Source organism: Rhinoraja longicauda, chromosome 12, assembly GCF_053455715.1.
Source record: "Rhinoraja longicauda isolate Sanriku21f chromosome 12, sRhiLon1.1, whole genome shotgun sequence".
Taxonomy (NCBI): Eukaryota; Metazoa; Chordata; class Chondrichthyes; order Rajiformes; family Arhynchobatidae; genus Rhinoraja; species Rhinoraja longicauda.
The window spans coordinates 13,058,618-13,086,339 of record NC_135964.1 but is presented as its reverse complement, the minus strand read 5'-3'; the positions used below and the strand labels follow the sequence as shown (position 1 = coordinate 13,086,339).

The 27,722-nt window shown below is 41.8% G+C and overlaps 1 protein-coding gene across 7 annotated transcripts in view; it reads left to right on the top strand.

The window, feature by feature from the left end:
• Positions 1-27,722, top strand: part of LOC144598723 (syntaxin-binding protein 5-like) — a 178,688-nt gene that overhangs the window by 126,237 nt on the left and 24,729 nt on the right. For 3 of the 7 annotated variants that reach the window (XM_078409055.1, XM_078409054.1, XM_078409060.1), the window contains 4 exons: positions 3,432-3,503; positions 12,317-12,367; positions 22,443-22,532; positions 26,535-26,708. In XM_078409055.1, coding sequence (XP_078265181.1) covers positions 3,432-3,503; positions 12,317-12,367; positions 22,443-22,532; positions 26,535-26,708 — 387 coding nt within the window. The remainder of the gene's footprint in view (positions 1-3,431; positions 3,504-12,316; positions 12,368-22,442; positions 22,533-26,534; positions 26,709-27,722) is intronic. The other 4 variants (XM_078409059.1, XM_078409057.1, XM_078409058.1 and 1 more) reach the window with 2 other exon arrangements.

Below are 27,722 nucleotides of genomic sequence, written 5' to 3'. Positions count from 1 at the left end.
ATGTCTGCATGGAATTTCATATTGATATTTCACACTACACATTATGTTTGGATGAGTAAGTAGTAGCATTGCACAGTACCAGAAGGAGTGAATTTGATGAGGAAGGAACTGCAGATGCCGGTTTATACTGAAAATAGACACAAAGTACTGGAGTAACTCAGCGGGTCAAGCAACATCTCTGGAGAATAGGTGACGTTTTGGGTCGGAACCCTTCTTCAGGCTCTTTCAGGTCGGAACCCATCTTCAGACCCTGAAACATCATCTATTCCTTTTCTCTAGTGATGCCTGACCCGCTGAGTTACTCCAGCATTTTGTGTCTGTCTTCAGTTGAAAATGATTGTCGGTTTGTGCCATTGAAATGTATATGCCACTTACTAGCCTTGCCCAGCAGCCAATGCAAGGCTCAGAGAGTGCCAGAGCCAGCCCTAGTCACAACACTCTCCTTTTCACTCAGATGGCCCTGCAACGCCGCCAGGACAACGAACCTTCATGGTTCGATAAAGAACCCTGCACTAACAAACTGGAACTCAAATGGTGCCAAAAACTGGTTATTCTGTATACTATCTCGGTGTAGTACTGCTGTACACGTACTATATCTGAGATGTTTATCTAAGACGCATCTAAATGCTTATGTATAGGGGTACGTGCTGAACCCCCGTATGCAAAAATTAATTTCACTGTACGTCGGTACATGTGACAAATAAAGTCCCATTGTACCATTGGCATTATTGTAAATTACGGCTATATAATTTTACAAGTGGATGTGAATCTAGGGAATTGTCTCTGGGATGATGTCTCCTTCCTGTTCATGAACAGCACGTTGAATTATCATGTATTCCAGCCTCTGTTCCTGAAGTTCAGTCACATATTTGACAAGTTCCATTTGTACATTACTTGTACACATCTGCCATCATTTCTGAGAATATGCTTTAGAAATGGTCAAAACTTGTGCTTGAGATGTTAAAGCCAAGAATCCGTTGCAGCAGGTGCTTATTTGTGACTACTGGTGAACTTTATTTGGCTTTCTAAGCTCCATCAGGACTGACATTGGCTTCCTGGAAGTTGAATGCAGGACTTGTATGATTTAAAAATTGGCAGGAAACTTTGGTGATAGATGGTAAAGTGTTCATTATCATCCGTTCATTTCATTTTGTGGTGGATCGTGGCATCATGGCCTGCAGATGGGAGGAGTGTTGTCTAGTGAGGTGGCTAGGGTGTACCTGGTTATTTTATGCTCCCATACCTAGTTAGGTTTTACAGAAATATAGCAAGCTAATGGATGCAAGCACAGGTTGAAGTAAAAATTCCAGCTCTAATTTACCATACCTTCTTAGGCCTTCTTAGGCCCCCTCGGTCATGGCTGACCATGGGTGATGCATCCTAGTTCCATAGGATACCATAAGGAGATAGAATTTCCTCCATTACTATTTCAAAATAAATAATGATCATTAATAAGTTGTTGCAGATCTATTTAGTAAATATGCTTAAAAAGACTGGCCGTGAAATTCTGGCACATCCACACTGGGATAAGCCAGTCTCAGGGTGTTGTTCTCCTGCTGGAATTCTAAGGGTTCTAATATTGCTGCTCATGCCTCTCTTCCATTTGCAGAACAACTGACAAGCTTGTGAATTTTCCGCGGATTTCCACGATTTTAAAATCCATTTTCCGTGCTTTTTGCATGATTTGCACGTTTTTCACTTTGCCAAAATCACGTTTACCAACGGAGAAATCGGATCGAAAAAAATAAAGAAAAAAAAAATAATAAACGATGTATAGCAACGTTTCTCAACCGGGGTTCCCCGGACCACTAGGGTTCCGATAGAGGTCGCTAAGGGTTCCGCGAGCAATAGCTGCTAATCATTGAAACCCGGACAAAATTATGAGAGCCCACTTGAAATCACCCCGCCCTGGAAATCTCCCCGAAAATGTGGCACCTAGGCTGGGCAAGGCAGCCAATCTCGACCTCATCGGGCCAATTGGTGAGTTGAATTTGCAAACTGCGGCCAGGGCTCTGGAACTCCAGCCCAGCTGGAGCCAGCACATCTATCCCCATAGCCGACTTCCTTGGCCGGCTGGATAAACCAGCAAAGCTCTGGGACCAAGTGTGCCAGAAAATCAGTGGTGGAACTGTAATGAGTAAATATTAAATTTAAGTGCAAGATTATATAACTAAATTAATTAAAATAATAAAAATGTTATTAGTATACGGTGACATATTCACATTATTTTGTAATGTCCGATTTTACTTTGAAATGCACTAAAAGAGGCTTGAATCTGGTAATTTTGTGTGTAAAATTCCAAAAGTTTTCCAATTTTTTGACCCCCTCTGTACTTAACCCCCGCAAGCGCTCAGCTCTTTTCCTCTTTTTTTTTTACCTCATTCACATGCCTGAACTGGGATGGCATGTGGAGATTGATCAGTGATTTTGGGAGGGGTGTGGGGGGATTGGTTTGTTTGTTTGATGGGGTTTATGGGAGAAGCCAGCTCTCAGTCTTCTAATTTAGACAGAAGGGACTGCAGATGCTGCTTTATAAAAAAAGACACAGAGTATTAGTCCAGCGCTTTGTGTCACATTCTTCTAACGTGGTTTGGGTGAAGCATTCCTATTCTTGGTAGCAGATTCATGTAATCTAAGTGTTTTACCCTTGTAGTTGTCCAACAGGCGATGTTTAAGGACAGCGTTGTAGGTTTATGTGAGTCTGGTTTATCTGGTTGCAATTTGCCATGACTCCAGACAGGACAGATTTTGGAGTGGTAATTGTAAAGACGTATGAGGTTTACCGGGGCCACATTTGGAGTTTACCTGCCCTCCTCAACACTATGGAAATCACAGTTAGATCATAGTATCCATTTTCACTATGTTAACAATGTTAAAATACTTAGCACAGTAAGAACGGAAATGAATGTGCAGCATTTCAATCTTTTCTTTCTAAGCAAACAACATTGAATGTTCTATTGTAGATTCTACCCCATGCATTTGATCTGATGCACAAAGGTTCCGATATTAAGATAACACATAATTGTTGTACTGTAGAACTCAACGTTACCTTTATGTTACGTTTTGAAACATGAGCATTGCAGTTTTTATATCAGTAAAATCAGTCAAAACTTCAATTGTTACCCCGAATTAGTGTGGAACCCAAAATTATTTAACCATTCATATTTCCGAATTGCTGTGGAGAAGATTTAGATCAATCATTTGTTCCCCGTTAGAATTGAAATGTAAAGGCAACATATAAAGTTCAAGCTCCGATAATGGGATCTTGCCTTTGCTGGGTCTAAAGAAAATTCATAATCATGCACAAGCTCACCAATAATGCTTTTTGCTTCGGTATCCTTTAATAATATATCCTTAATAGTAACTATATTAAAATTATATTCCTTTTGATCTGATGCAATGGCATGGTATTTGTGCATTTCTATTCCCAGGTTTGACTGAACTCTTGGACACTCCTGGCTCACTGGAGGTTGAACGCTGTAAATCACCCACTTCAGGTAGAGGTAATCTGTTTCTACCCACTTTTGCCTGTGGTAATTGATGTCCTATCTGTTGTTTCATTATATCTATGCTAAATATTGAGCATGGTCCTTGTATCTCTAACAGTAGATCAATTACTTCAAATGAGCTGCAATTTGATGACTTATAGCAAGGACAATAACAGAGTCCTGATCAGATGAACATGAATTCACTTGTTCAAATCCATTTTTAAAATGTTATTGGTCAGAAACACCCATGAATCTGTCGTAGCTACAATCACGTGTAGGAAAAATGTGCAGCTACAATCATGCTGCACAGTGGTTTGTATAGGAAATATAACGTAAGGAATTTTATAGTAAAATAACAGTTAAATGAAATGTTATTGATGTTGGTCTTCCTTGGGCAGGTGTTTCAATTATTATTTCTGGAGAGGCTGTCAAAGGAGAAAATTTTTAACATTTCAAAGAAAGATAACTTGACATTTTCACACAACTTGCTATTGGTGGAGCTGGTACTTCGCAAATATTTTTTTTTTTCTGCAAACAGGAATACAATTTCTTCAGAGCACACCCCAGGCATCAATGAATTAGTTACCCATTATAAATGGTTCTCATAGTGAAAGAAAAATTCTCTAGGATGTATACATAGTATACATCTTATCTGCCAGAATCCATTTTCTCCCCCTCCAATGCTTCACATGCAGGAATAAACTATATGCCCATTTTGCTAAATTGAATATTTAGTCTAATTGTTTCAAAAACATGGATGCAGTACAGAAGAATCTCACCAGTTGTTAAGTTCATTTGAAAAAGGCATGCCTCTCAATTTCACCAGTACCTTTATCCACAGTTCTGCTTGCCATGCCCCATTACTAAACTACAACTATCTTTATCAATTGTACTCAACCATAAAAAATGATATACTTTGTCACCAAGGCAGGCAGGCAGGCTCAGAGGCCACCGGCATCATTGTAGACCTTGCTTCCTCAACGGCATTCAACGGCAGTGACAATTGAGAATGATACAGTGACATAGATCACTTCTGAACAGGTCTATGCTGAGACCCTCGGGCCTCACTCTGACTCCTGAGGAAGACAGCTCCTTGTCGCAGTGGTTGAGTTTCCTTTGGTTAAGCTTCATCCGAACTATGCTGGTCGTGGCTAACAGTTCTTCCAACATTTCTAATTGAACTTTTTCAACATGAATGACTTGTATGAAGTGGTCACGTTTCGTTAGGCACTGTGGTGACATGAATGTTTAAGTCTTTTGCTTGTGGTGTATGGTGAGAGCATTGTGCAAGTCTTGGGTTTACATTTGAAATTAAAGATAGAGCTTTGGTTTCAAATGTAAGAGCAAACTTGTTATGCTCCAGAAACCGTCATGCGTGTCAAGGGTAGAAAGATATCTATGAAAGGAAAGTATGAACCTTTCAGTGAAATAGAGCACAAGCTGAATGACTGAGCTGAGGATCCAGTAGCGAACGGCCAGTTGCCATTTGTGTTTTTTATTTTGATCAGAGCAAATAGGGGAATGGGTGGTGAAAGTGCCCTGCTGTGAAGACTCTGCAGCAACATGTAAATTAGGAGAGCTTTAACAAGGGATAATATACAAGTTGATGAGAAGGTGAGGGGGTCTGGTTGTACTCGCCTGTTCCCTCAATGATCTATAATGGGTTTGATTCTAACAAAATACGAGAAAGCTCACAACAATCTGTTGCTGCAGACAATTGGATGATGGCAATGCAATAGCTTTTTTAATAGCCCAAACAGCAAGCATCTGACACTGGTGGCCATAGAGACATATGCCATCACATGTGATTAAGAATACTGTACAATTCGCAGCACTCTAATGGAGAGTAAGGAGATTGCTTGCTCACAGCCCCTGTTGGTTACACCTACTTACAGACATGATAGAGTACCATGACAGTAACGTTAGCCTGACCTCCGTGGTTGGTAAGATTTTAGAGTCCATTATAAAAGACGAGGTTTCAGGGTACTTGAAGCACACAATAAAATAGGCCAAAGTCGACATGGTTTTGTGAAAGGGAGTTGTTGCCTGACGAACCTGTTGGTATTCTTTGAGAAAGCAAATAGTAGGATGGACAAAGGAGAGTCAGTGGAAATAGACACAAAATGCTGAAGTAACTCAGGCAGCATCTCTGGATAGAAGGATCGAGACCCTTCTTCAGACTGAAATCAGGGGAGAGGGAGATACATAGATAAGGTGATGTAAAGTGTGAAAAGGGATAGATATCAAGGAAAATGTAGAATAGAGCATTGATAGCTGAGAGAAGGTAACAACAAAGCAAACAGAGATAAAATGTAGTCAGAGACAGTCAGACTGATCGGAGAACTGGGAAATGGGAGGGGGGATGGAAAGAGAGGGAAAGCAAGGGTTACTTGAAGTTAGAGAAGTCAATGTTAATACCGCTGGGGTGTAAGCTGCCTAAGCGAAATATGAGATGCTGTTTCTCTAGATTTGCGCTGGGCCTCACTCTGACAATGGAGGAGGCCCAGGACAGAAAGGTCAGCATGGGAGGAGGAGTTAAAGTGTTTAGCAACCGGGAGATTAGGGAGGTTTAGGTAGGTTTGAGCGGAGCAAAACGATCGCCGAACCTGTGCTTGGTCTGGCTGATATATAGGAGTCCACACCTGGAACAGCGGATACAGTAGATGAGGTTGGAGGAGGTGCAAGTGAACCTCTGCCTCACTTGAAAAAACTGTTGGGGGTTCTTGGACGGAGTCAAAGGAGGAGGTATAGGAACATGTGTTGCATTTCCTGCGATCCCGGGAGGGGGTAGTTTTGGGGGGAAGGGATGAGTTAACCAGGGAATTGTGGAAGGAACGGTTAGAAGGCCTCAGTACCTCAAGCTCCCATATCTATAATGTACTTCAAGTTGCAAAACATTGCTTACATCTTCAACAGCACTCTGAAAGGAGCCAAATAAACAAATGTTGAGAGGCACAGGCAGTGTTTGAGTTGTGAGTTTGATGATGTGATCACATCAGTTAGCAAATTTCAATCACAGTATCTTCAGTGAGGTGGAGTCCATTAAAATCGTAATTCTCATTGAAGTGAAGGTGAAAAACCGCTCCTCAAACTACAAGACGGATATCAGTAACAAGAAAAAACTGCGGATGCTGGTTTATACCAAAGATAGACACAAAGTGTTGGAGTAACTCAACGAGGCAGGCAGATTTTAAAAAAGTGCAATGTCAGGTTGGGAGATTTGGACAGCACCTCAGCTTATGAGACTGCTTATGAAGTGTTTCTGAATATGCTGATATAAACTTTCAAACTTGTGTATCTTCTGTCCATTGTGAGAGGGAATGACTAGGGCGTGGGTGGTCTTTGATTCTGTTGGCTGCTTTCCCGAGATGTCGACGGGGTGGCTGGTTAGTGGACTCTTTGCCGAGGGCCTTTATCACCCTCTTATTGCTCCTCTCTCTCCTGGTAGTTGGTTCTGCTTTTGTAAGTTGCTGTATTTGGGATCTTTCTGTACAAAAACTGCGACATCTATTCATATAACAAGAAATGTATTTCAGTGTTACTCGCTGTGAAGTTCTACAGAGGTTTTCTGAGATATATAATAAAGTGATGTATAAATGAAAGCCTTTGCAATAAGTTTACCACAACTGTACAGCCAAATCTGGCAATGTTTGGAAATGATTCTGTTTGAAAGAAGCTATAAAATGTTCCAGGATCAATTTTCACATTCATTGCCTTTTTGTTAAACCTTCCTTGGAAATGAGATTCGTAGAGAGAATAAATACAAGTTTTAGAATCATCTTTATTTATCTCCTACTTAACTCTGGGGAGCGCAGCCTTTTGGATGTGGAGAGTTATTTTCAAGTTGGAGCAGGAAAGCAATGCACAGAATTATTGTTAGCATTTCCATCACATGCAGATGTGTGGCCAACATTACTATTTCATCTCTTTCACCCAACAACAGAATAAATGTATCTTCCAATCCTTGCTTTCCTGTTTGTCAGACTTTACTATGTGTTAACAGCAGTTTGTTTCCCTACATACACCAATAACTGCACTTAAATTACAAATTCATTGTCCACTAAATATTCTTACAGTTGTAATGATATATAAATGATACTTATTTATTATTTGGACATGCGAGATTGTCAAAAAGATAGTACATTTGTAAACACACATGGAGTTCAAAGCGTTACTTTGTCACCAGTAGAGAATCAGAATTAGAAGTCAAAACTAACTATATTATAGAAAATCTTAAATTCTCTAGTTGAGACACCCCAATAGTTATATCTTTCTTTAGGAATTGGCCTAGGATGGGTATGGAATCTCCAAAGTAACAACTCCAGTGGGAAGGAGACCTTGGAGAAATAGACTGAGAGGATAGTTGGTGAGAGGTAAGGGAATAGTAGAGAGGAGCCATACTCATTAGACTTAGTAAACTCTTTCCATGCTGCACCGTTTCCATGAATTGGAAATACATCAGCTTGGCAAGGAGTAGAGAAATAGAGGTTCAGACCAAGTACTGTATGAGCGAAAGAAAAATCAGGAACGTACTGGGAGCAATGGAATGGTTGATAGGTGAATTGTGAGAAGAAGGCAGAGGAAAGCTAATGCACAAATAGGGCAAGATGCAAGAGAGGAATAAAACAATAAGGAGTTTGTGAAGAGTCACCAATGTTCACGCTAGTTATTTCCATACATACTGGAAACTGTGGTCTGTAATCTTAAGCAACACCATCCTGAAATATGTTACACATTTCTTCCTACTTTAAGAGTGCTTTTTATTTATTTTTCATAAGTAAAGCTCTGTGCCAGTAATAAATGTCAATCATGCAGCATTTACATGTTCATTCATTTTGCTTTAAGAATAGCATACATGGCTTTCAAAAAGCCGATATAAACTACTGAGCAATCCCACTCGTTTGTGGGTTGCACTAATCAAAGGCGTGATGATGGTAAACAGGTGAAAAAGCCAGAAGAGTAAAAGGATGGGCAAAAATGTGGCGATAAAATAATACGTGTTCCTGGTTGTATGAAAGGCAATGAAGATTCTATCAAAGAAGCAATGAAGGTAAAATGTGAACTATCCTGTCAATATTATTACCGATTTTGTTTAGTTGCACATTACAGAGATCAAAAGTCGATGCATGGTTTTACCACATACTATGAAAAACATTCAAAAAATCACGTTTGAACGGAACAAAGAAGAAAAGTTGTGAAGTTCAAACCGCATGCATCAGATTACAACAACTCTATTGCTTATGTAATAACTGTATTGTAAATTTTATTGCCTACATGTTTTTGGTGTTGAAGATAAAAATACCATTTTATAGAGGAAGAAAGCTCGTAAAGCAATGAGAAGTTATTAGTGATTTGTGAGGTTGCAGACGAGTAACACATAGAACTTATTTCACAGAATCGTGCAGGTGAGCACACAAGGGAAAGGAATGCCAAGGTGCTGTGAAATGCAATGGAGCTTAGAAATAAGATAGAAGTGGATATCCACAGATCCCTAAATAGTGCAAGTTAGACAGATGAAGTCACTTAAAATATTCTCCATTATTGGGCAAAATTAGACTATATGAACAGCAGTCATGCTCGGACTTTATCGAATATTCGTTAGACTAGAGTAATGCATACAGTTTGGGTCAACACGTGATGGACAAGATCTAATAACATCAGAGAGTGCTCAGGTTATTTACAAGGATGTCGCCATGAATGGTGAAGTTACATTTCAACAAAAGACTGGCAAGACTAGGCTTGTTTTTCAGAAGCCTGGTGATAGGTATTTGCTTCCTTTAGCAGGGTGTTTACTAATAAATGAACATGGAAATAAGGTAGAAGGATTTGAAGGAAAATATTTTTACCTAAAGAGTTATGAGAGTGATTCAAAAGCACTTCAGGCAGACACTTCCACTGTATTTCAGTTTGGTTTGGAGATTAGTGTGACATGCAATCATGGTCGGCTCAGACATGCTGTACTGTTCTAGGTTCTATATATTTATTTAATTGCCACTGCTTCCAGTAGCCTCATTCTTTTATCTCTTTTCAGGATGTTACTTAAGCCGGACCAATGCAGTATAAGAAAATAACTGCAGATGCTGGTACAAATTGATTTATTCACAAAATGCTGGAGTAACTCAGCAGGTCAGGCAGCATCTCGGGAGAGAAGGAATGGGTGACGTTTCGGGTCGAGACCCTTCTTCAGACTGATGTCGGGGGTGGGACAAAGGAAGGATATAGGTGGAGACAGGAAGATAGAGGGAGATCTGGGAAGGAGGAGGGGAAGGGAGGGACAGAGGAGCTATCTGAAGTTGGAGAAGTCGACGTTCATACCACCGGGCCGCAAACTGCCCAGGCGAAATATGAGGTGCTGCTCCTCCAATTTCCGGCGGGCCTCACTATGGCACTGGAGGAGGCCCATGACAGAGAGGTCAGACTGGGAATGGGAGGGGGAGTTAAAGTGCTGGGCCACCGGGAGATCAGTTGCGTTAATGCGGACCGAGCGCAGGTGTTCAGCGAAGCGATCGCCGAGCCTGCGCTTGGTTTCGCCGATATAGATAAGTTGACATCTAGAGCAGCGGATGCAATAGATGAGGTTGGAGGAGGTGCAGGTGAACCTCTGTCTCACCTGGAAAGAATGTTTGGGTCCTTTGATGGAGTTGAGGGGGGAGGTAAAGGGACAGGTGTTGCATCTCGTGCGGTTGCAAGGGAAAGTGCCCGGGGTTAGGGTGGTTTGGGTAGGAAGGGACGAGTGGACCAGGGAGTTGCGGAGGGAACGGTCTCTGCGGAACGCAGAGAGGGGAGGGGATGGGAAGATATGGCCAGTGGTGGGGTCCTGTTGTAGGTGACGGAAATGTTGGTGGATAATATGTTGGATCCGCTGGCTGGTGGGGTGGAAGGTGAGAACGAGGGGGATCCTGTCCTTGTTGCGAGTGTGGGGATGGGGAGCAAGAGCGGAGCTGCGGGATGTAGAAGAGACCCTAGTGAGAGCCTCATCTATAATGGAGGAGGGGAAGCCCCGTTTTCTGAAAAACGAGGACATCTCGGAAGCCCTCAGTTGCATAACACTTCCCAGTGCATCTTGCACTCATTACTCAGTGACCCTGCGCTTCCCCTAAACTCCCATGTGTCTGGCTGCTACAGTCCTGCTCAGGCCTTTCACCACCCACGCCACACATTAATAATACGTGCTAACCCTCTCTTATCTTCCAGTGCTATCTGCAGTCTTAATCAAGAATTTGACTTTCTTTAAAACACTCACATCTTTCAATTTACATTAAGTAACGAAAGTTGCTGAAAAACAAAATAGTTTTTTTGCTGAGGCAGTGGTGGTTTCTCAGCAGTGGATGGCAAAATATTCATGTGCGGTGGAGGTAGAGTTCTCTAGAAGACAGTGTTGAATGAATTGAGAGCTTATTGGTGATATTATACAGATGGGGTCAGAATGTGGACAGCTCAGTTTCGTTGAGGTAAAGATTACGCGGGTAGATAATGGGAGGATGGCAAAGGAGTAATCAAATTTGAAAGTACTTTATTATCACATGTACTTGGTACAGTGAAATTCTTATGCAAAGTATAGGGCACAGGAGCAAAGGTTTCAGCAGCAGATTAGCTAATAGAACAGGAGGACATCACGAAGAAAGCCTTTTTGAGTAAGGACGGATAGGTTTTATCAGTTCAATTCTTGTCTGTATAAATTGTCAAGATGGGAAATAATCTGCATTACCTTGAGTTTAGTCCAATATCAGAAAAGCATTTTGACCACACTGAAGCCAAACAGGATTTTAACAGAATGCCTTAAAGTTGAGATGAATATTATCAGTACACAATTTTCAGCTAATTTCACGATCTTTAATTACTTCACCAAGGAAGAACAGCTTACAAATGTTCTGAGAAACGCCAATCGGCATACTTTGTTGTAGTCCGAGATCCACGTATAATATCCTTGCCTATCACGAGAACCTTGAACAGGAACCTTGAACATCTACCATATGAATGTCAGTGGCTTTCAGCGAATTATCTTTTATTGAGTTCTCTCCCCTTCACAAAGCGCACAGACATCTGAAGAGCAAGTTAGTTGAAACAATATTTAGTTTCATATGTATCTTAGGAATAAATGGTAACATCATCTAATCATATTTGTATTATGATCAAGGATTTCATATTAATACAAAGATCACACTGAAAAATTAATTTTCAATGCTAGTGCAATTTGTTCACAAAAAAACCCCAATACGATTGATGCAGTGTGTGGAGATGGTGTTTGTACTGGTTTAAAATGTTATAATTTAAGATCCAATTTTGTTATTTTATCTGTATTCATTCAGAAGATTCATATAAATCATATGCAAGCAATTAAGTCACGCCTTTAGTATGTGCTCCACGATGCGCAGTAATTCTGTTCACAGATTCAGTATATTTTTATCACTGTTGTACTGTGTTTTCCCTCCATTCCACGTGTTCAGACATCAACTCCATCATGATGTAGTAACTTGAACATTTTGCTCTCTGTGAAGTATCTTTATTAGGAAACAATGGTACTCAGCTAATACTGCAAAACAAGATGAGGAGCACACAGTCTTCAGTCTCGCATGATGGCATTTCCAAAGATTCCTGAAAGAAAAAATAACCTGAATATTTCCAATCTGAATGTTTTCACACTTGAAAAACCAATTTGTCCTCTTCAGCAACACATGTGTTGAACATACCAAATCTCACTTTGTCCTGTGCTTTTCTTTTGTTCCAACTTTGCAAACTCACCACATTTTTTTTAAAGCACGCGATCTTCCAAATTTTGTTTTCTAGTATTAATTATTGCTTTTTGTTTTTTCTTTCTGTTGTTTCAGTAAAAGGACCAAGAAAGTTAAGTCTGCCGACAGATCTTAAGACTGATCTCGGTACGGTAGGCGAAAGCTGACAGCTTATTTTTTCAGGTCACCTGGGGTTGGGGATGAGCAAACTTGACCAAACCAAAATATGCTTGTGTGGGACTTTTAAAGACATTCTTTATAGAGAAATAAATATGTATATTTTTAAATATAGACAGAATATGTCCTCTTGGAACTCCACACCAAATTTGTCTAAGATCAGAAGATTGCTCGTCTCAAACTGTTTTTCTTTTGTTCCCACTTTATTTTTATATCTTCTTGTTTTTTATATTATATTTTTGGTTAATTTAAATATGCTTCTTTTAGTAAAATATAAGTAGCTTATTTTGCCTTCCTAGTCCAGAATTTACAGCTGGTAAACTTTTAAAATCTGTAAAAATAATGAATTCCCTTCGTTAAAATTTGTTCTGAAGTGCAAAATATTTTAATATACTGAACATTCACATAGGGAGGAAAATAGAATATTTCCACTGGTGAAATAAAAACATATTCTCCTGGAAGCAAATAAGATATTGCTTAATGGAATTGCCTGCATTGTGGGTGTTGCTCAGTTATTCTCCAGAAATTATCTGTGTGGGTAATGTATTCAGCTGGATCATAGATAGGTTTTGTAACCATCTGTGTCTGGGCAACCACTTCAGCTGTCTCTATACTTCCAAACAAGAGGGTATCATAAAAACCGTCCCATCTGCGTTTAATAATTCTGATCCCATTTTATTATAAGCTTATATGCCTTGAAAGATGTGTCTTCTGAGGATTAAACAAAATTAGGGTCATTAATTTATTATTAAGCAGGTGTAAAAGGAAGACAAATAATTATCTGCAATTACCAGTAGAACAGTCCTAGACATGTGAAATGCAAAGAGGCACTTAATGAAAACATCAAGTTCTGTGGAATAACGTGTGATTGTGTTTTTTAACTTGCATGCCTGAACTCATTTCAGTGGCATCACAGTAAGAAATCGGGCAAATGAGATTGTTGTTAGCACTTGGCTAATTGGTAGGAGGTACTGGAAAATGCATCTATTCCTACTACACACGAGGAATTCATTAAATAATTTAAGTATCTTTTTGGTCAGCTTCTACACTTCTATGCATCCTGTTCCTTGTTGAAGGTTGACTAACAAAACTCTGCACTGTTAAATGCAGCAGTCTAGATTACATTTTCCCCATCCCTTGTATTTGAGCCATAATCATAATACTGTAAATCTGAAATTAAATGGAAAAAATACAGTAATACTTAGCAATATTTGTGGAGAGGAAGTTAACATTTCAGGTTGAAGACTATCCATTGGAACTCTGAATAGTTAGAGAAAAGGGGAATATTAAAGCAGTGAAAAAATTGCATTTAGAGGGTGGGGTGGGAGGTTGATGAGGGGAACCCAAAGATACAGAAGGATGAAGGAGAAGAAAGATTGAATTGCGAAAATGGTGAGGACAGATTGAAAGAGAGCGATCAGTGAATGAGAAAGATACGGGGGGAATACAATGAACTGCAGGTGCTGGTTTACCAAAAAAGACACAAAGTGCTGGCCTAACTTAGCAGGTCAGGCAGCATCTCTGGAGAACATACAGTGCATTCAGGAAGTATTCAGACCTCTTCACTTTTTCCACATTTTGTTATGTTACAGCCTTATTTTAAAATGGATGAAATTCTTTTTTTTATCATCAATCTACACACAATACCCCAGAATGAAGAAGCGAAAACAGGTGTTTAGAAATAAATTAAAAATAAAGAACTGAAATATCACATTTACATAAGTTTGATTAGTAGGATTAGATGTTACAATCCCTAAGGTTTGCATTACAATTGACTGGTGTTGTTCTTGGGGGTGACCACTAGGTGATGTTGCTACCATTCAGATACATCTTCAGTTGTGTACCTCAACGTCACTGGGTGTTTCGGCCTTTTATCACAAGGCACCCTCAGTCGAGGCAGGCCCACCGCAGGGTGATCAGACCTGGGTGTGTGTCTTATGGTTAGCCTTTAGATGATCACGTGGCAGCCCAGACAGCATCTCTTCTTTTCAGCCACAGCCAGTGACTGCTCCGTTCGGCGGCATTTACAAGTTCTTTGATTGCCCTCCTTTGGGCCTGCCCTCTGACTCCTACTTCCCTCAGGAGCCGAACTGGATACACAGCCCCTGCACCCCACCTCCACTGGATGCACCCTTGCACTCCAACCTCGCTCCTCTGCCTCTACTGCAAGGTTGGAATATCTCAGCCTTTTCCTTTCAAATGCCTCGTCCACAGCCTCCTCCCAGGGCACCGTCAGCTCGATGATGACAACACGCCGACAGGAGTTGGAACAGAGGACGAGGTCTGGTCGCAAGTTGGTAGCTGCGATTTCAACTGGGAAGGAAAGCCTCTGGCCTAGGTCAACCCGCATTTCCCAGTCTCTGGCTGCGGGCATGAGTTGAGAGGCGAGGGGTTAGTCCTCCGTTTCTCTCCTTCCCGGATGAAGGATGGGATTTGCGGGAATGTTAGCTGGGCATTGATAGGCATGGCATTGGTGGTAACTCTCTTGCACTCGAGTTCAGCTGCCAAACACCTCAGCATCTGGTTGTGTCGCCAGGTGTATCTGCCTTGTGTTAGGCTGGTCTTACAACCGACTAGGATGTGCTTGAGGTTTGCTGGAACTGCACACAGGGGCTGGATCCTCTCCCAGCCAAAGATTTAGGTTTGTGGGAGAGGGAAGGACGTCATATGTGGCTCTGATAATAAAGCTCAACATACTTGACTCCATGTTCCACAGCTCACTCCATGTGATCTTCCTCCTCCCAATGCCATCCCAGCTCATCCAGCGGCCTTGCTTGGCTTGAGATATGGCTTTGGCACACCTGGCTGCTTCTTCTTGGCGGCGCACCTCCTCCACCACCAGGTGCCGACGTTAAGCTGGAGTAGCCTTTTGCCAGGTAGGTTTCATTGCTCCCAGGCTAAAGCCCCCTCGGCCTTGTTGGACATGGCCACTATGTCCCGGTGTCGGAGGGCGGATTTTGCGTCCAGTACCACTGCTGCTGGAGTCCATTTCTTCCCTGTTGCTAGGCTTGGAGCGACACCTCTAACTATTGGGTCCCGGGATTCTGTTAGTGTCATGTCCAGCCTTGCTTTGGCGCATTTGAATTCCTCCACCAGGCTTGAGACTGGCAGTGAGAGGGCTCCATTCCCATAGAGTCCTATGCTGTTGAGGCATCTCGGAAGCCCAAGCCACATCCTCACTTGTGAGTTCACCGGTCTCTCCAGCTGGTTGACATGGGATAAAGTGACCTCGTAGATGGTAATTGGCCACATGAGTCGGGGCAGCAGACCGAATTGAAGGCACCAAAGCTTCAGCTTCCCTGGTAGAGCAGTGTTGTTTATTTGCTTGAGGCCACTGATTGTATCCTGCCTGAGTTGGTCCACCTGCTCTGCGTCCTTGAGGTGTGCGGTGTACCATCGCCCGAGGCCTTTGACAGGCTTCTCCAGGACAGTTGGTATTGTCTCGTTGTTGATGTGGAACCTTTCGTCAGTGAGCCGGCCTTTGACGATTGAAATATTGCAGGATTTGCTGGGTTTAATCTCCATTCGTGCCCATTTGATGTTTTCCTGGAGTTTATCCAGCAGGCGTTTGGTGCATGCTTTTGTTGTTGTTATTGTGGTCATGTCATCCGTGTATGCCCTGATTGGAGGAAGACGCAGCCCACTCTTCAAGCGTTCCCCTCCGACTACCCATCGTGAAGCTCGAATGATGAGCTCCATTGCCATGGTGTAAACCAGAGGAGAAATGGTACAGCCCGCCATTATGCCTATCTCAAGGTGCTGCCAGGTGGTGGTGTTGTTCTGTGTTGTGACGCAGAACTGGAGGTCCTGGAAGTAAGCTTTTACCAGCTTTGTGGTGACCTCTGGGACCTGGAAGAAGTTAAAAGCTGCCCAAAGAGTCTCATGGGGCACAGAACCAAAGGCATTGGCAAGATCTAAGAAAACCACATGCAGATCTCCCTTTTCTTTCTTGGCAGTTTGTATCTGGTGCCAGATGACGTCTGCATGTTCCAGACATCCTGAGAAACCACGTACCCCTGCTTTCTGCACTGACGTGTCAATTAAGTTGTTGCTCTGCAAAAACACTGAGAGTTTTTGGGCCACAACACCAAAGAAGATCTTTCCTTCCACATACAGAAGGCTGATCTGGCGGAATTGGCTAATGGTTGAGGAGTTCTTTTCTTTGGGAATTAGGATCCCTCCTGCCCTACGCCATGCCTTAGGTATGATTCCTTTCCCCCATGTCACTTTCATTAACTTCCAGAGGTATTTCAGGACACCAGGGGTGTTCTTATAGAGCCTGTATGGAATGCCATTGGGCCCTGGGGCTGATGCTGTTCTTGCCTGTTTAACTGTGTTCCCCACCTCCTTCCATGTAGGAGGCCTTGTGTCCATCTGGTGCTCAGGTGGGTGAATAGGTGGCATGTCATCTAGAATGGTGACTGGCTCATGCCTCAGGTTGTCTGAGTACATCTTCCTCAGGTGCTCCTCCAGTTCCCTTACAGGTACTCTCAGGATCCCGCTCTTCTCCTTGATAAAGAGGCTTTAAAAATTAGTCCTCGTCCGTCTTTTCTTCTTGTGTTGCTTTCTCAGGCATTCTGCTCTTCGCAGGATTGCCAGGCGCTGCTTTACTTCTGCCTGCAGTGCCTCGAGTCCTTTCCTTTCTGCCTCTGTGGCCTTCCTCCACTGTTTTCTCAGCTGCCTCCTTTCCTTCACCAGTCTTTTGATCTCCTGCTGCCTCCTGGACTTGTACTGGAATGATAGTTCCTTCTGTGTTTCTTGACCTTCACCCCAAATCTCTCCGCCCCATAGTTGTATATGGTGTCTCCCATCTTCTCCAGTTTTCTTTCTACACATCCCTTCAATCCTTCCAGAAGATGGACGAGGTCAGTGTAAATGGTCTCCCACTCTTTCCTCTGGCAGGATTTAGGCCACAAGATTTGAGGCTTTTTTCCTTCCATCTTCCTCTCTACCGCTGACTGTGGCTGGTTGGGCTCTGGACTCATGTCCGTTGGTGGACCTGTACTTGGTTGAGCTTCGCATGGGGTGCTGATACCCTGTGGACTGTGGTGATTATCCTGCCACTGGGCTTCACGACTGATTTGACCTACCTCTTCTAAAGTAATGGTCAATGAGAGGCCCCTCACCAAGCTCTCTCAGGCACTTTTTCCTGCCCTGGTGGATCTTGAGACCCTTCTCTGATGTTATCTTTTCCCAGCCACAGATGCAGCTTCATAGCTTGTGTCCTGCCAGCGCTGCTGCTCTGTCAATTGCTGTGCTGGTTGTCTGATTCATAGTCCATTCCGTTCCTAGGTCTGTTGCCGTGTGGTCTGTCGATGAGTATTCAGACCCTTTGCTATCACACTCAAAATTGAGCTTAGGTTCATCCTGTTCCCATTGATTGTCCTTGAGATGTTTCTACAACTTGATTGGAGACCACCAGTGGTAAATTAAATTGATTGGACATGATTTGGAAAGGCACCTGTCTATATAAGGTCCCACAATTGACAGTGCATGTCAGAGCAAAACCAAGCCATGAAGACGAAGGAATTGTCTGTAGACCTCAGAGACAGGATTGTGTCGAGGCACAGATCTGGGGAATGGCATAAAATAATTTCTGCAGCATTGCAGGTCCCGAAGAGCACAGTGGCCTCCGTCATTCTTAAGTTTGGAGAGCTTAGGCATTCGAGTTTAAAGAATGCCTACTCAAACTCTCCTCGTGGCCATTTCACCAACCGTGAAACCAGTCTGCACTCCTCCCCGAGCAAGTGTGTCTGATTTAGATCAGAAGACTAAAACCTTGCACGACATTCCAGTGTGATCTCATCAACAAAAACGATGCAAGTTTGGAAACAGAAGGCAAGGTTTAAATAGTTCATGAATATATTTTTAGGCGGAAGGAGAATTCTGCCAAAATCTCAGAAATAATTGGTAGAGATAAAAGAGAGGAAAAAAAATTGAAAAGGCTGGGTATGCTTTAGGGTATTTTAAAGCTGGCTGTGTTTAATGGTTTTTCAAGGTCACCAAGTCCAAATGGGAAAACTGCAGGGCTGCTGAGGTGAGTTTGAAGATTGCTGAAAGGCTAGCTTCAATTTCCTATCCTCACTCACCCAAAGAATGTGACACCCTTGTTCAAATAGACCTCTGAGGACATATCTGGCAATTACAGTTTTCTGACTGCTTAACCTCTGCAGGGTAGCTTTTGTTAAGAGATGAGATAAAAATTGATTAAGCACAAAGAGATGTTTGCATTAAAGCAGGAGAGCCAGCAGAGATTTGTTAAAGGCAAACAGTGTTTGACATAGCGGATTAAATTTCTTGATAAGATAACAAGGTTGATGAAGAGAATGTGGTACATTTTTCTGGAATTTCAGGTGTTTAACAATATTTCACATAAAAGACTGGTTAGCAAAATTGAATACCAGGGGAGTAGAGCGTCAGTGGCCATCCGGAGGCAAATTTGGCTCAGGAAAAAGAAACAGAAATGTGGTACAGTTTGGAGGTTGTAGACAGTGATCTGCCTCAGAGGGTAATAATGAATCTGCTTTTTAATGGGTGTGAAGAGTAACATTTCTGGAATTTGCTGAAGTGTAGAAAATTAGAGACAGATTGCAAAGAGATGTCGGCTCTCAGAATGGACAGGCGAGTGAGGATAAACCTTAATACCATTCAGTGTCAAGTGATACATTTTAACAGAGACAGCAGGGGCTTAATGACACAGTTTTTAAAATTATGCATGAACAAAGGTACTTAAAATGTTGAGATAGTGGTTGACACACATACAAGAACCTGGGCTTCTCAAATAAAGGCCTAGCCTGATTTCTATATGCAAAGAGTGAATAAAAACAGGTTATGTTGTAAAGGGATTTGTCGTCTTTTCATTGGAAATACCACCCATTGCAGAATTGGTCAGGACACTTTTGAGTGCTATTCTCGTTTGTGTAGAGAAAGATATTCCAGCGTGAATTACATAGTTAATGCTGTCATCAATGCATGCTATCTTCTTAGATAGATCCCTTCAATGGTGGGGATGTCAGTAGCCGTGAAGGACAGTGTTCACCATTTTTTGTAATCTCCTGCATTCCTGGAAATTTGAGTTGCCGAACTAAGCCACGATTGCAATCAGTCATTGTGCTGTTCGCTGTTCACCTGTAGAAGTTCAGGAGAGTATTCATCGAAATGCCAACTCCTCAATCATCTAAGGAAGTAGAGGTTTATGGGCTTTCTTTATGTTTGCATCAATGTACTGGGTCCAGGATAGATCTTCAGAGATATGCACACCCAGGAACTTGAAGATAGACACAAAAAGCTGGAGTAACTCGGCAGGACAGGCAGCATCTCTGGAGAGAAGGAATGGGTGCTGTTTCGGGTTGAGACATTCAGACTGTGTCTATCTTCAGTTTAAACCAGCATCTGCAGTTCCTTCCTACCCAGGAACTTGAAGTTGTTGACTCTCTCCACCATCGATCTGTTGATGAAGACATGTTTATAGATCCTCAGCTTTCCTCTTCTAAAGTCCACAATCAGTTTTACTGATATCAGGAGCAAAGTTGTGGTTCTGGCACTGTTGAACCACACCATCGATATATGCGACATCCACTTCCAGCTTCATCACAATTGAATGATACCACTGAACCTGCTTTCAGCAGTGGATTTTTTGTTTCAACTGGATGTTTTGAGCTTTTTGGTTGCAACACTTGCTCTGTTCACTCATTGTTTCAGCTGCAGGTAAATCATGCAGCTTTTTAGATGGTTTTGTGGCGCGTCGATAAGCCCGAAATAAAGGCGAGGAGCCAGGTATTTCGGGAGGGATTTATTCGTCGTTCTCTAGTCCGATTGAGTCTGCAAGAGAGATATCGCGCCTAAAATCCCGTCCTTTATCCCTGTAGCTACTAAGGGCTGCCCCCCTAGACTGGTCCATTCCCGTGCCGAGGGGTTCGATAGTGGTATGGCCTGACCCTTGGGAGCCGTCACAGGACCCCCCCCAAGAACCAGAGGCACGAAACGCACCGGCGGGGACACAACAAGACTGGACCGCGTACAAAAATCGGCCGACAGAGGGGCCGACAAAGGCACAGGTGGAGGGTAGCCGCGAAGGGGGGGCGACCTCGCGGCCGAGGCTGGGCAACCCGCACCGGCTGGTCAATGTCCAAATGTGCCGGCTTTAAGCGGTCAAGGGCTCCCACCAGGTAGAAATAGCGGGTGTCGTCCACCGTAATGCCCCGCAGCTGGAACTGAGCCTCCGCCTGCTGAAACCAAACGCGAGGCCGAGTGGTCCAGAACGTCATTAGTTTAATGGAGACTGCGTCAATAGACGGGGCCTGGTCGGCCTGTGAGGCGGACGGACGGGTGGTTCTGTGTTTCGACTCCATTACGACACCAATGAAGCGTCAGGGTCACCAATGTGGCGCGTCGATAAGCCCGAAATAAAGGCGAGGAGCCAGGTATTTCGGGAGGGATTTATCCGTTCTCTAGTCCGGTCGAGTCTGCAAGAGAGATATCGCGCCTAAAATCCCGTCCTTTATCCCTGTAGCTAAGGGCCGCCCCCCTGGACTGGTCCATTCCCGTGCTGAGGGGTTCGATAGTGGTATGGCCCGACCCTTGGGAGCCGCCACAGTTTTGTTATTTAAAGGGACACGGGTGATCGGGAACCCTCAGGACTGGCTGTAGGCTGCTGAAACGTCTTCCAAAAGCAGAGACTCTGCTGAAACTCCTGCTTTTGACAGGCTAAACACTCATGAAATGGGGACTTAAGAACTTATGATTAGCCATACAGACAGGGTCAGACACATGCCCACCAAATAATAGCCTGCTCCTGGTTGACGTTTTGGAACACTGTAACCTGTCTAAATCTCTACAGAAGAATGTCTTCATAGGCTCAGATTTTCAAAGATAGTCACGATAGAGCAAGGTGATGTTTTCCAGCAAGGCCCTGCTCTTGTGCCAGATTGTTTCCTCTATTGAAGTCCTGGTCATCTGTCAATTTCAAGAGGCCACAGCAGATCTCTGCCATGTAAAACAATTTCCTGCGCACGGTTCCATGCTAGGGGTTGCCCGTGCCCGGCACTGCCAGGTGAACGCCCTCATCCGCGTTGTTTTCAGGACGGAAGAAGGCATTTCACTTCCACTGCTCATCGGTCTCAGTTTGTTCCTGGTCCACTGATGGTTTATTTCTTTTCTCCAAAGAAGTATGTACTTCTTCCCAGGTCCCTTGGTTTAACCAGTATATTCTCATCAGTCGTGCTCTTATTATGCTGCAATGCTACCTATACTGAATACATCTTCATGGAGTGACTACGTCCAGCATATAGAGGACAAAAGCACTTAAAATATAGGCCATCGAGCAGTGGGGTTAGTTCATGCTGTTCGTTGGTGACAAAAGGAGAACTGGGAGCACTTCCAACTCCACTAGTTTCTTTCACCACAAACTGGGCTGCCCTTTTTAAAGAAATAAACAATTTTCAAGAATGCTGTTTTTACTATTAATTTTTTTTGCAAAGTCAAAGCTTCATGATACTCAGATTTTTTTTAACCTGTGACCTGGTTGCTAAGACTATAACAATGATGTGCAAATTTTTATAAAAGCTTTAATAACTTTAAGTCGTGTTAATAATATCTTCTATTACCTAAATTAATGAATTTAATGCACAGAGATTTACAGTTGTCTAGCTGGAGCAAGGAAGTGCCACCGCACTCCCCAAACCCCCTGTGACTGGACTCAACCTGTTGCTGGCAGAACATTACCAACTCTCAGGAGAGAAGCATTGCATTTGAAATACCCTGTCCACTTTAAACCGTCTTCTAATGGCTATAAACGAAGCAGAATCGGTCATAGTTAACAAAAATTAGCATCGTTCATGATAACTGCTCCAGTCTTCATGGTAATGGAGCTGCAAGAAAAAGGCTATCGGTGTAAAATTGTATCATTTACGGCATCACATATTGATTAACAAAATAACACTAAGGAAATATTTTATCTTCAGTACTACGTGAATGTCACAATAAGTAAATTCAGTCAAAAGGTTATAAATTTACTTCAGGAATCAGTTACCATCTTGCTCTCTAGGATCTGTGAAAGGTTCCTGTTTTGAAGGGAAATCAGCTGTTTCAAAGAACTCAGTGAAAACTTTTGAGAAGACTAGAACAATATTTGAAGGTATGTTACAAGGAACTGATTTTTTATAATTTTGAATTAAGGAATTTGTCAAAATAGTTAACTGTTTTAATCATGTAACAAACATAAACTTGATGTAGAATTCAAACTGAATCTAAAATTCAGTAGGCTACAAGGTGCCCATTTCTTGGCTGGTAAGCCCCCATGATCCGTCTGAAGCAGTTGCCAAGTGGACCTTCACCGGGTGAGTAACGTTTTGGTTTGAATGAGCTGTTTAAATATACAAACAATGCCCCAACACTGGTTGTAACATCTAATAATAAAATACAGGCATGTATGCATAATGTCAGGCGGTGCTGGATGCTGAGCTGCTTTACAATTGGACCCTGAAGGACTGCGGCAAATTACTCAAAAAGAAGAATGAATAAATGTATAGAGTGCTCCTGTATCCACCAGGTAAACACCAGCTCCCTGTCAGCCCTTTCAGAGTGCCCTCACAAATTGGTCTGATCAGCTTGGAAGCTGCAGAGTTTCTCTCAAAATTATGTGTTGTTGTGAGTTACCCATTTGGCATCTGCTAGTAGTATTCACATGACCTCCAAGCCCAAATATATCTCAGCCAGCATCTTCAACATTGCAGTACTCTCACAGCACTGCACCTTGCTGAGGTGAAGGGTTGCTGGCTCATGTTGTCCCTGTCAAGAAGCCCCTGCAAGTAGGCAACTTAAATGAATACTTGTTCCACATTTCTGGTAAAAATATGTAGTTCACAGGTACATGTCCATTAACAGTTTGACTGGGATGCGCAGTTTATCTTGCTAACATCAAAATTTGAAAAATACAATATATGACTTCCTAGCATGATCTTATTTTTTTGAAATTATTTAAACAGTTTTTTCTATTTAACTTTGTACATTTTCGTTCTGTGAGAACAAAATACTGGTTCTGTAGGAAGGTTTGGAACTCTTAGGTAAGATTTGTTATATGGCGTGATTCATTTTACAGTTTCTGGAACTTGCCAGTGTGCAGGTAATGATGTTATAAGTATGTTCTCTTTAAATAATCTTGGGTCATATCTTCACATATTGAAAGAGTTCAGGTAAACTACAATTCTTTCTCCACCTATATTTGAATTCAACTTTTTTCAAAGAAATGTGAAAAAAAAAGTAAACATCTGTTTTATCATGACGTAGGATGATTTCTTCACAGTTACGTTCAGAAAAATTGGATTAAATTATTTGAAAGTTTGACAATGGCCTTTTGTTGAATGCTTGACTTTAGGCATGTGTGTTTTGAGTACATGCTGTGGATATGACTTCCTGAAGATTGCTATCTATGACCTCCAGTCTTATGTGGTACCTTCTCCTATTCAGACTAGCTGACTGCACATCCTCATTCTAAAAGGAACTATCCACAGTGATAAAACACCACAAAAGTGTCCACAATTCACAACTCAGCCAGAGATGACAAGCATCAATTAACCTGTAGATACTGTGCAGTACTTTTAAAGGATGCAATGAGATGGCTCACCTGCCAGTTATTCACACCTCAATTTACCGTGCAAGATAAACAGATAGGAAAATTGAAAACCAATATTTCAAAATGTGCAAGATTCTGAATTTAATTCTAAAATGTTCCCAGTTTGTTTTGCCATTGTTCTGCCTTCACCCTATTTGGCTGGTAGCCCTCTTGTGATCAGAAGTTTGCCTGCATTTCCAGTTCACTATATTAGTTCTAAGCCTGAACACAGTAAACCATTCACTACTCAATAAAACGAAGAGTATGAGCACATTTCTAGACCTAGCTATAAGCTCTTCACATATCTTCTTGGTCAAAATAATCAAAAATCCAAATGTTATGAATAATCAAGATTTTGAGGTCAAATATTTAAAAGGCACCACTTGATACAAAGGTTATGTTTGCATATTATAGAATTTATGAATAATTCTTGTATTTTTAAAGTGTAATTTAGAAACTTCATTTTGGGTATTAGAAAGTTTGGTGAGAAAAAAGGCAGATGTGAAGTGCATCTTGAGGTTTGATTGGTTCATCACAGACACATGCAAATTAATTATAAATTTTCTTCATTAAGTAATATGATTCTGTTATAAATGTGTCAGCAATCAGTTTTCATTTTAAATCTTGCCATAAATACTTGACATAGTTTCAGGAACACATGTGCCACATATGTCTGCTGAATGTTATAATAGTATATAGTTGTGTAAATATTCCATCATTTGAATTTTGAACGTATTTTAATTGACACTATTCTTCATTTATATGGACACTTATAGGCTTAAAACATTTCATTATTGAATTTTCAAGCTATCCCATTTACTTTGAGTGATGTGTTTTACAAGCTGTTGTGTTTAAAATGCTTAGTTCTCTTTATAAAAATAACAGGACCGTATTCTAATCACATACAAAGTTTGGAATATTTTGTAAGAATTTATTGATTCATCCTTTCATTCTGTCACTATATTGGGAAATCAGAAATATACAAAATTATCAAGGATAACGAGAATGAAACAAAATATTGCTGAGAGTGAAGAAAGTAATTAAAGGAATAATTGATCCAAATCACAGAGAATTTACCAAATAACACAGCGGCAATGTTTGAACACTACACCCAGTTGCCTGCCAGATGAAATAATGCTGCATTTTACATAATCATATTCTCAAAAATAATGCTGTTACTTGCAACGACTGTGTATAAAGGGTGTACATCCAAGGGTGTCATTGGATGTTCTCAATTTTGGATAAATCCTCAAAAAAGGCGTCTATCAGTAGAAAACAACGCAATGTAGTATCTTTAACATAGATAAACTTCCAAGGAGCTTCATGAAAAAGTCATTGGCCAAAATTAGTTTGCAGAAGGGCAGATGAGTAAAGGATCGATGTGAGAAATGTTCCAAAGAGTTTATTTTAATGGAAGAGAAAGAAAATGATTTTAGGAATTTAGGGTGGAAATTCAAGAGATTAAGGCCTAGGCTGCGGAAAGCCTGGTCACCAGAAGCAGTTTAAAATTGGGGATATTTAAGGTGATAGAATCGGTGGAGTGAGGAGCTGTGAAAGGCCTTTGAGTATGGTGAACGGTTATCCTGTTAGAACCAAGATCATTTGGATGTTAGAGATTTTACTTCATGTCCCAATCAGGTTCCAGCAGTAACTTGATTGGGACTTGGAATACTGTCAGGGAAGAATACTATGCACAGCTAGCATGAATTAATCCAGTGCAGTATGTACTTATGGGTACTAGCCTGGATCGTTTCTGCAGATTAAACTAAGTCCTTGCTTTCCTTTCCCTCCCAACGAATGGCAATTTTAGAAGCCCCAGCTGGGAATGTGTAAGAAAAGCAAGAATTGTTCACGTTGGCCTAACCTGCCCTCTGTGCCCGTCCTCATCACCATTGCAACGTCGTCAACCATGCCTCCTTCAGCATTGGCTCCCAAGAAAGGGCCTGACAGAAATTTCTTAGGGTCTTCGGAGCTTGCAAGTCTTTGCAGGTTTCTGATGCCAAACTGGAAGAACGGCACCACCTGTTTCACTTGGTATGAACATTGAATTCCCAAACTTCAAATAATTCCCCCCACCATCACCGTTAACCCGCTCCCACCACTGCCTCCTCAGTGCACACTTATCTCCAGTTCTTCCATCATTTTGTTTTTTGCTTAACTTTCAATTAATTTTGATTCCTGTTCTAGGCTTCTACTTATCCTTGTTTGTCAAAGTGAACATAATGTGTAAGATGGTTCATGTATTTAATATTATTAACAGGCATCTTATTTCCTCTTCATTTACTAATATTTAGCAATTAAACATTTTTTGAAAACATTTGTAATAATTTTCCTTCCATTCTTGAAATGCCATTGATTTGCAGCCGTTGAATTAATTTTAATTTTGTTACTGGGACATTCCGTACAGTTTATGTAACTTCTGAGGGAGAACCATCATTGCCTAATCCAGTACAGAGACATCAAGGAATTCTATATAATTAGTGTTGGATTGATTTTAAAATCTACCAATTGTTGTGGTTATTTTAGATCACGTCAATGGAGTGTGCACGAGCCCTACCTCTCAACCCTGCAATACAGGAAAGCGCCTTTCCATCGCAGATACGTCAAAACTGAACCGCCGTGGACCAGGGAGGCCACCTTTTCGGAAAGTACAGTCAGCTGCCTGCATGGAAGTCTCATTGCCACCCACCCACACAGAAGGTGTGTGCCAATGTCTGCATACATGCGCGTGTGGGTGAATTCCCTGTTGACTGCAGTGACCTCTGGTCCAAAAACTGATATTTAACAGAAACTAGAAGCTAGAAGTAAAATGATTCCTAATGCTGAAGGTAAGGGTGACTATTTTAGTTTAGAGATGCAGCATCGATACAGGCCCTTAGGCCCATCAATTCCTCGCCAACCACCAATCAGCCATATGCTATTTCCATCATACACATTAGGAGTCATTTACAGAAGCCAATTAACCTACAAACCCACACATCTTTGGGATGTGGGTGGAAACTGAAGCACCCGGAGGAAACCCATGTGGTCACAGGGAGAATGTACAAACTCCCCACAGACAACACCCGAGGTCAGGATCGAACCTGGCTCTCTGGTGCTTTGAGGCTGCAGCTCTATCGCTGTCCCAAAGTGTATTACTTTCACCATCCGAAGTCAGTGCAGGTACCTGCTCAATAGACACTTTGTGCCCCTGAATCTAATTCTTTTGTTGTGCATTTATGTTGTATTGAAGGCTACACCCCAGTGAAAATTCTCATATCTCCTCTAATAAATACAACTGATCATCAGTGCTTTGAGTATAGGATTTGGGACATTATGTTACAGTTGTACATGTTGCACATAGTCACTTTCCCAGGGAAGGGAAATCAAACATAGAGCACATAGATGTAAGGTGAGAGGGGAAAGTTTTAAACTTAACTTTATGAGAGGGGCAACTTCTTCATACAGTGGGTGGGGGGCATATGGAACAGACTGCCGTAAAATATGGTGAAGGCAGGTAAAATAACAACATTTAATTATCAAAATAACAGCAACTGGACAAGTACATGCATAGGAATGGTTTAGAGGGATATGGGCAAGATGCAGGCACAAGCTTAGATGGGCATCTTGGTCGGCCGAAGGGCCTGTTTCCATGCTGTATGAATCTAAGGCAATGAGCTTGTTCAATAATATAATAAATTCTCTCTTGTCTAAACTCAGCCGATACAAGAGAGA